Raw genomic sequence first — 9,596 nt, forward strand, 5'->3', positions numbered from 1 at the left:
AGTGCCTTGTGTTCCTCTTTCCGATGCTCAAATGATTAAATCAATTTATTTGCTTAATTAAGCTCAAGAGCAAAGGGGAACTAAATCCGATAAAGGGAAGGAAAAAGTGGTCGAATAGCTATCGGAATCGTTCGACAACACCCGAGGTAAGTTCTTGAGTAAAAGAGCTTAAATTATGATTTGATTAGATCATGTTTTAAGCAAATTAAAATCATGCTCTTTGTGTGGCTATTGAGCCGAAATTGCAAGAATGATAAATGTCTTGTGTTTGAGTTTTACTAACGAAAACGAAATACGAATGTGCCATGATTTATTGTTAAATGTGCATGGTTATTTGAATGATGTCCGGGCTAAGTCCCGAAGGCTTTGTGCTAAGTGACCATATCCGGACTAAGATCCGAAGGCATTTGTGCGAGATACTAATTCCGGGCTAAGCCCGAAGGCATTTGTGCGAGTTACTAAATCCGGGTTAAGTCCCGAAGGCAATTGTGCGAGTTACTATAACCGGGCTATGTCCCGAAGGCATTTGAACGAGTAGCTATATCCGGTTAAATTCCGAAGGTACGTGATTTGGGAATGAATGATCTTGCTGTAAAAATTTCAGTAAATACTCTAGAAACATCCCAACATTGAGGTATGTTTCGTATGTGCTTGAATTTAGTTGAGCCCTTACAAATAAGTATTCGCTCAGTTGATAAACGAGCTACCGGCCTTTGGCTAAGTTGATCTTTTGTGTATGTACATAAGGGTTGGTAATGTGAAGCAAGTATGATATCGAAAATTTGTGCATATGAAATTATTCGTTTAGCTATATGAATGCTATACTTTTGCTGTGCTAGAATTCCTTGCTCAAAACTTACTAAGCATAAATTGCTTACTCCGTTTCTTTGATCCTCTATTTTATAGATTTTGGTTCTCCAGCTATCGGACTCGGGATTTTGAAGTCGAAGTCGCCCACACTATCAAAGCCCCCCCTTTTGGTACAATTTTGGTTGAACTTCGAAATGGCATGTATAGGACTACCCGTTTGTTGTGGGTCATGGACCCTTCGGACTTGTATAATTTTGGATAGCCATGCGAAAATGGCTTATATATGTTTGAGTGTAATGTTATAATCATTTGGTATGGATATGGTTATGGAGAGGTGTGGATAGGCTTGACAAGGATTGGCCATGGGAATGGTTAATCACTATCATAAATTGTGCTACTTATGCAAAAAGGGCTAGTTGAATCATGGAAACTATGAAATAGGTAAAGTCTACCTTAAAGGCAGATGCTGACAGCAGTAGTGATGTAGATTTGGAAATTCACTAAAAATAGTAGGAATGGAATTAAATAGTGAATAAATTATGTAAACGAACCTTGATGAATCTATTTTCATAGGAAAGTAACGAAACAATCATACGGACAGTATGTTAAGAGATATTCAGGTTCTTGTGAGACAGGGCCAGAACGGTTTCTGGATTTCCTGTTCCGACTTTGGAAATTCATTATAAATTAACCAGAGATAATTAGGAGTCAAGCCATATATGTATAGATTCCTCTCTGAGTCTAGTTTCTATAGAAACAAACGGCATCAGTATTGAAGCCCTGTACAGGGAGATATCCAAGTTGTAATGCGCAAAGGTCAGGGTAGTCGATCCCTGTAACATGGGAGACTTTGACTAATAAACTGTACTAATTGGCCCAACCAAAAATTATACAAAAAAATATGTAGATGTGCATATGAGTCTAGTTTCAGGGAAAATTTACGGAACTGGATTCCGAGTTTCTGAACTCAAGATATGATTTTTAAAGCGACTATTACGCAGATTGGCAGTGTCTGGAAAATTTTTAAAGTTTGTTAACACCTTGTGTTCGACTCCGGTGACGGTCTCGGGTTCGGGGTGTTACACCGCCTGCGTTCGAGATGTTGCCAGATCGGTCACTACATAGGAGAGTCAAAGGTAAATCGACAAAAATAAGGATTTGGAACGACATGGATATGCAAGTCGATCCAAAGCGTTGCACCATATGTAGAACAGTTGGCCAAAACCGGAGCAAATGTCTCTATGGAAACATTTACACTGGTCAATCTTCACGGTTTGAAAGAAATTAAATGTTGTACCTGATGTTTGCATTTTATGATCTTTGAGAAATAAAGTTTGTATTATTTAGTGTTAAGCTTTTATTTAGAACTAACAGTTGCAACTTTTAATACTTTAAAATATATTATAAAATATACAAAAAAAGACTAATATATAAGTTGTGGAACCCTAAACCAATACAAAAAATATTACATAACACTTGAAATTTACATAACTCAAAATTAGAAAAAACTGGGAGTGGTATTGTCGTTCGAGGTATAACGGTTTACGAGCCTTCATTGACGAGGTGGACGTTGGGGTGTACTATACACATTAGGAGGATCGACAACTGGATCGAACATGGCCTGAAGTAGGGTGGAGTACATGTTATTACCAAACATATCAAATGATATCAGTGGTTGCTCTGACTGAAATAAACTTGAACCGCCTATGTCCGGGTGATATGGACTTGAACGGCCAATGTCTAGGTGACATGAACTGCTCTGCGACTCATCACAAAAATTGTCAACCCATTGGTCCGATGTGTTCAAAAGTTGGTCCTCCGAGTCAGGCTCCACCATATGTTAATCCTCTAGCTCCCCCATAGGTTGATTTCCACGTCTGTAGCCGTGATCCGGTACTATCATAAGTTGTCCACAATATAAATAACACGCCATCGAGTCATGTACCACTGCATGTATTCAGTCGAGGGACTGAAGTCAAACATGCAGGAGTGCATCTCAGGCCACCTGTCGTACCGGGCATCCATAGTGCTACATAATATTGATGTTCCACGCTCCAATCTGTTGTATTTTTCCCCCTCATGGCCTTACTGTGGACATCAGCAAATTGTTGTGGCTCGACTGCCACAAATTGTCTACACCCAAACTGTCGCATAACTCGATCACCGTTGTACCACTCAACGATTGAGAAGTTGAGCATCGACGTGTTAATGCACCACATATGGGCGTCAGCGTGAACCCACTAAGGAATAAGGGTTGCAATGTTCAATGCAGAATGCGGCATCCATAAGATTTTCACAATAGAACATAATGAGTCAAGTCACATCACATACTGCAAGTGGATAAGTTAAATCAACGTTACTTAAACCATATTTATATATTACTTTCTCTCTAATGTACGCCTCTATCATTTGGCGGTAAATGATTAATGTTTGGCTCACACCAATTCCCGAAGACGTGGCCCATTTAAAGTCGAAACAAACACGTTAGTAATTAAACTTTGGAAAATATTATCCACACTTATGAGTCGTTAAATGTTAAGTATAATTTTGTTTTTACCTATTTATAAGTGGCCACGAATATGGTTGGTGCCTAACAGCCGCTAGAAATAGCATCATGTATAAAGCCCTAGACTGTAGCAGACCCAAACAACCAGCCATGTTACTAACCCCAAGTTTTGTTGCTCGACAAAGCTCATAATACAATATGGCCGACACTGTCGAACCTCAATTGTAACTACCGGCACGAGAAAAATCCTCCAATAGAGGCAAGTACTTTAAGTGGACCCTATTAGACGTGTTGTTCGGCATAAGTACCCCCGATCAGCTGTATAATATAAGCTCGAGCAACACACATCACCTCGTGCTTAGTGGCAGTGCTCGATAACTCCTTAAAATTTGCTCTCAACCACGCCAATGTCAAGCATGTGAAATTTTGTTCCCCATCACTAGGGGATCGTCCAAGCAATCTATGGCATAGTACTAAAGGTTTCAACACTTTACTTCGACTCGTGACCACAACATCGTCAACTCGTAACTCAAGTTGCATAGCGACGTCTTCCAATGTGATAGTGCACTCCCTGCATGGCATAATGAAGGTGTGGGTCTCTGTACACCACTGCTCAACCTAGGCGGATATTAAGTTTGCCCTCAGTCAAACCTCTGGATCAATGCGACGTCCCCAAATCCCGCCAACTATAAGTATGGCATGATCCACTCGTCTGGATCATACTTGAGAAAATTAAACTGCGACCTCAAAACTCGATACCCATCCTGTATGGTAAGTTTTTTATAAAAATATGATAAATCAATTATCTATATAATTTAAACATAAAATTATATATTGAAGAGTAAAATTGAAAGGTTGAGAAAATAAAAACATCACACTTATACTATACCAACGTAGTCATTCTAAGTATTTTTTATTTAAGTTAAATTAAATAAGTAATAATATATTAATAATAGAATGAAGATTTGTCATAAAATATTAATAATAACACGTAGAAATCAAATGTGATTATTATGTCCTAATCATAGTTAAGCATTAAAACTAAAGGCAACTATATAACTACAAAAAAGTACATAAAAATAATAATAATGTCCTAAAAAACTATAGGTGGTATGGGTAAATATAAAAATAAAAAAAAACTTATTTTTATTGAATTGATATCTATAATAATACATAAAGCTTTACATATAATATAAACTAGGTATATTCAAACTCGAAAATTTATCTTACATATGAGAACTTTTATAAAAAAAAATTACTCGTTAAAGACAAATATAACTTTTTTGTACCCCACAAATAGAACCAAACACAGTAAATAGTAAAATTAAGCAAAAAGGTCCTCATATTAAAAAATTAATATATAAATTTATGAATGTATACTAAAATTAAAAAATTATAACTAACACGTACAGATTAATTTCACGCAAGAAAATAGTTAAAAATGAATAATAAAAACTAAATAGAGATCAGTTTCATGTAATCAAAATACGTTGAGCAGAGTAGCGATTAGCAAGAAAAAAGGAGAAACTAAAATGATTTTTTATTTAATTTATAATTAATTTTATTGTTTCGTTGATCCTCGTTGAAGTGTGATTCATATTTGCTCCAGAAGACATTTTGATATCTACATAATATAAAAAAACATAAATACAATATAATTAACTACTATATTACAATAACTATAAAATATAAAAATAAAAAATAAAATTTTAAAGAACTTACTTTTTTTCCCTTTTCTTCCTTCCTTATAAGGGGGACCAAATCCCACCTTATATAACATTTATCTTTTTTTTAATTAATATTTAGGTTTATGACTGGTCACATTGTCGATATCATTGACACGATGTGACCAGTCATAACATATTTTTAAATTTTTTAATTTAAATTTTTACTTTTTAATATATATATTAAATAAAGTTATTTTTTAACAAATAAATCCTTTTTTAACAAATATTTTTCTATTTTTTTAATTAATTCAAATTTCAATTTTTAATAAAATATTATTTTTTAAAATTTTAAATAGAATTTAAAAAAGGTTTGAATATATTTAAAAATAATTAAAAAATCATAATTTAAAAAATTATATGTAGATTTAAAAATAATTAAAATTTAAAATATACATTTAAAATATTATAAAGCTAATAATAAATTTGAAAGATCATATCTTTAAAACATTTAAATGTTTTATATTATTAAAAAATATATTTAAAATTAAAAAAATAATATTTAGAATTTTAAAAAATAATTTCAAAAATATATATTTAAAATTTAAAAAAATATTATAAAACATTTTAAATATACATTTCAAATTTTTTAAAATCAATAATAAACAAATAAATAAAATAAATAAGGACAAATAAAAAACTTAAAGAAAGTAAATAAATAAATAAATAAAGAAGAAAAAAGCAATAAAACAAAACAAAGAATCTGACAAGAAAAAAAAAATTTGCCCAAACTGTTTGAAACTTTGAATAGGGAAATAGCTAATAGGGTGTCAAGAAATTTTTTTGAAATTTGGTAGCTTTATTTTATTTGGCTCCACCACGAAAAAAGTAAAATTTTTAAAGTCTCCCTTCTAGTTTTAAAAATCACAGTATTTTTTTAGTTTTTATACAAGTGGCGTTATTTTAAATGGCTCCACAAAAAAAATAATTTTTTAATGTAGATTGCTGACGTGACATGTTGATAGCACCGAACACTTTGACTCCACTAACTTTTACTGTAGATTTTAAGTTATTTTCATATTTTATCAAAAAAATAGATTATTTAAATAATTAATTAATTTTTTAAGGTTATTTTTATTAAAAAAGCCCTATTTCCTTCTTCATTCTTTTTATTTTGACTGACCACGACATTCTCTTTTTCAAGTAGGTTTTCCTTCTATTTACTAATCATAATGAAATCACAAAGTTAAACCAATGGGTTTTAATTAGTAGAACTCGGTTTCTAGTTTGGGTGTGAATTGAAAATGAATGGTTTCAAAATTTTAATAATTTTTTACAGATATTAATTTCTTTTTGAAATTTTTAATAATATTTTATAATTTACACTTTTTAACAAATTTTCATATATATATATATTTATAGATTTCTTGAACTTTTAATACATTTAATATTAATTTTTTTAATTTTTAGAATATTTAATTTTTTAATTTTTGAAAATAATTTCCACTCTGACATATATATATTTTTTAAAAACGCCACATCTAACATTTTTAGGTTACTATTAGTATAGTATAGATGTATAAATATAATATAGATATATTCTTAAATTTATCAGCCCATTACGAAGAATGAGCCTCTCATTAAACCCTACTTAAAATGGATACCCTCTTCTCCAATAAGTATGCCGTACCCAATTCAATCCTATATATGTGCCCAAATCCATAGGCTGGACCAAACCCATCAACATCATTTAACTTGGGAAACTCTCAAATTTTCATTTTGATTTGTCAAAGGTTGTGGATTGCAACATCGTAACAGTCTGTAATTGATGAAACAAGTTAAAACACAGTTTAACATGAATAATTATTTGTCCTAGAAACAGTGTGCTTTGCAATGGTTACTTAAGTTGTCATTGGACCATATAATAAATGGGTAAAATTCGGTACCCTAAAATTAAGAGGATTACTACTTCAAAAGATATACAAAGCCAATCAGCCATGGTTTCTTCGAGCTTCTTTTTCCTTATAATCTCTTGCTTTCGTCCCTCAAATTGTATGTAACCCTTTTTAACAGCATGACGATTATTACTTCGCGAGCAATATAGAGCTTGGTTTAAGATGATTAAACTCTTGCCACCATTTACATATGCTCCACTAGTGTCCTCAATGTGCATACTAACCTCTTTCGATCTCAAATACCCATGTTTTTCCTCTATGTTGCATCTTGCCACTATAAGACACTTGGCCAAGTTGTGAGGCAGTTGTAGTCTCTCTTGGACTGGGATAATGCACCCAAAATGTAGAATATAGTCACCATTGGAAGCCCATATTTTCTTCACCGACAATGGCTTCCAGCTTGATAGATTTCCAGCTTTTCCTCTCTTCTTGTCTAATAACACCCAACTTAATCGAATCCCTTCTTTTAGTTCATTGCAACGATCATCTGCTTTTCCCACAAGTGATATGAAGTCATGTCCATCGTCACCGTCTTCGATATCTTCATCATTAATATCTGAGGGTACCACTTTGAATGGACAGTTCAATACCCAACTCATAAGACCAGTTGTTGTGTCATCATCTTGGCCGAAATCGGTTTCCATTGGTATGCCGTCTAAGACACTGGAAGTAGTACATTTTTCTCTATAATAAACATCTATAAACAAAGCAAAATTAGACGGGGAAATAAGGGTTGGTTGTATAGGAAAGTAATTGTTGGCATCTTTGTGATCATTCGAAATAAGAGGATAAGAATCAGCATAGAATCTGCGAAAACCATCCGTTGATGATGAAATAAGGTGTTGGGCTTCGTCGAGTGCAGTGGAAGGCCATGTGGAATTACACAATTGCTTCCATAACCTTTGGTTTCGAGCTATGCCTCGAAGGTCAGAACATGTGCAGGCAGCTGAGGCCAGGGTTGAACCATCTAGTCGAGCCATGATATCAGCTAGGATATCCCTGCTTAAGCACTTCAAATCACATTTCAAATGCTCCATCATTTTTTTTTTGCCTACTATGGATACGCTCCCACTTGTTTATATAACAGTCATTTGACCCATCTAGCCGTCCATAGAGATGATGTATGACCATGAAACACACCATTGACCAACGTGATACAAGTCAGTAGCCGCGTTTTACAGGGTTTAAATTTCTTCCATAAATCCGTGGGACAATCCACAATTAGGCCAAAGATAGTGAACCGCCAACTGCAGGGTTGGCTTGCCAACTTTGAAACTTTGCCAAGTTCAAACAGCCAAATTCTTTAAATGGAAAACACCATTAGGTTCGTCCAAGCTATTAAGTTGTAACCTCTATACTAGACTGCCTAAGCCCGTAATTAAGTGATGGCTTTGTGAAGTTGAAAAGTCATTTATCATATTAAATGAAAGATAAGTGAGAGGTTCATCTGTGCTATTATTCATATTATTCCCTAATCACCCATCAATCAATTCAGCTCAAAAAAAAAATCCATCTTAAATTTTTATTAGTGTTGGATGCTTTAGTATATAAATTTATAATTAATACTTTTTTTTAACAGGTAATCAAATTTGTTAACAAGTGTCATAACGTTCACTAAGTATATAAAAATTTATATGCTAGTTAACAAAAACAAATCAACTTTTAACTTAATTTGATTGATTCATTCTTAAGACATCATCAAATAATTAAATAGTCTTAATAATTTATATTATTAGGGTTGAGAGAATGGGATCAAAATGTTGGTTGCATAGAACTTCATGTAATTCGTGGGGAATGGTTGTTACGGACGAAAAAGGAAAGCTGCCCAACATTTTGGCACTATTGTGAAAGAAATGGAAGCTCTTTATTGTGGACGAATTTCATTAACTAGAAGCAAAACTGCAATTAACCAGTTTAATTGATTCAAAGCTAAAGGCTTCTATATATTTAGGTACAATAGTTGCCCATAAACATTAAGGAAACCAAAATACGTGAAATTCAAGGCAAAAGCTCTTTGAATTTGCCAAGTGGCAATGCATTAGTTTCAAGTAGGTTGGACATGGACCCTAATCTTCTGTTAGACACAGTTCTCCTCCTTTATTAAAAATGGTGAAGAATTTGAAGGAATTCCCTACTATAATATGTTGGTGCAAAATTGTTTGTCGGTAATCTTGATTTGTTTATACTAAGATTGATTTTTATTCTAAGTTCAAGATTTATGAACTTTTTACTATCCTTTATTAAGAGGATATTAATGGACAAGATTGACAAATTGATATCAAGCAATATGATATAATTTTAAAGCTATCTTATTCTCATTTCAAGGATATTTTATCACTACGATAGCGCTTGAAGTATTTTAATGGAAGCTTCATCCTCCATTGTGGAGGAAATAATAAAACACTACATAGTTCATCTTGGGAACCCATTTCACTGGTGTAAATAGAAAGAAAACTGTCCATCGATTGAGAGTGATTTTACCAACTTCAATACGAGAGGTCGAGTGTTGAGAGAACTTACATGAAGTGTAGGAGACAAGGTTGCAATAATCCATGGATTGATTAATCTTAAATTAGCACTTGTATTCAGCTTTTTTAGTGGATTCAACTTTGAGTGAAGCCTAACATAGGTGGTTCACGAATTGCATAAACATATTTGGTG

The 9,596-nt window shown here is 33.1% G+C and overlaps 1 protein-coding gene across 1 annotated transcript; it reads right to left on the reverse strand.

Annotated features, from left to right (window-relative positions):
- Positions 1-6,767: 6,767 nt before the first annotated feature.
- LOC107951382 (probable F-box protein At2g36090) lies at positions 6,768-7,972 on the reverse strand. Its single transcript, XM_041083770.1, has 2 exons — positions 6,964-7,972; positions 6,768-6,799 (listed from the first exon to the last, which is right to left on the reverse strand). Exons 1-2 carry the CDS (start codon positions 7,970-7,972, stop codon positions 6,768-6,770), a joined length of 1,041 nt encoding a protein of 346 aa, XP_040939704.1.
- Positions 7,973-9,596: the final 1,624 nt, after the last annotated feature.

This window comes from Gossypium hirsutum, chromosome A02 (assembly GCF_007990345.1).
Source record: "Gossypium hirsutum isolate 1008001.06 chromosome A02, Gossypium_hirsutum_v2.1, whole genome shotgun sequence".
Taxonomy (NCBI): domain Eukaryota; kingdom Viridiplantae; phylum Streptophyta; class Magnoliopsida; order Malvales; family Malvaceae; genus Gossypium; species Gossypium hirsutum.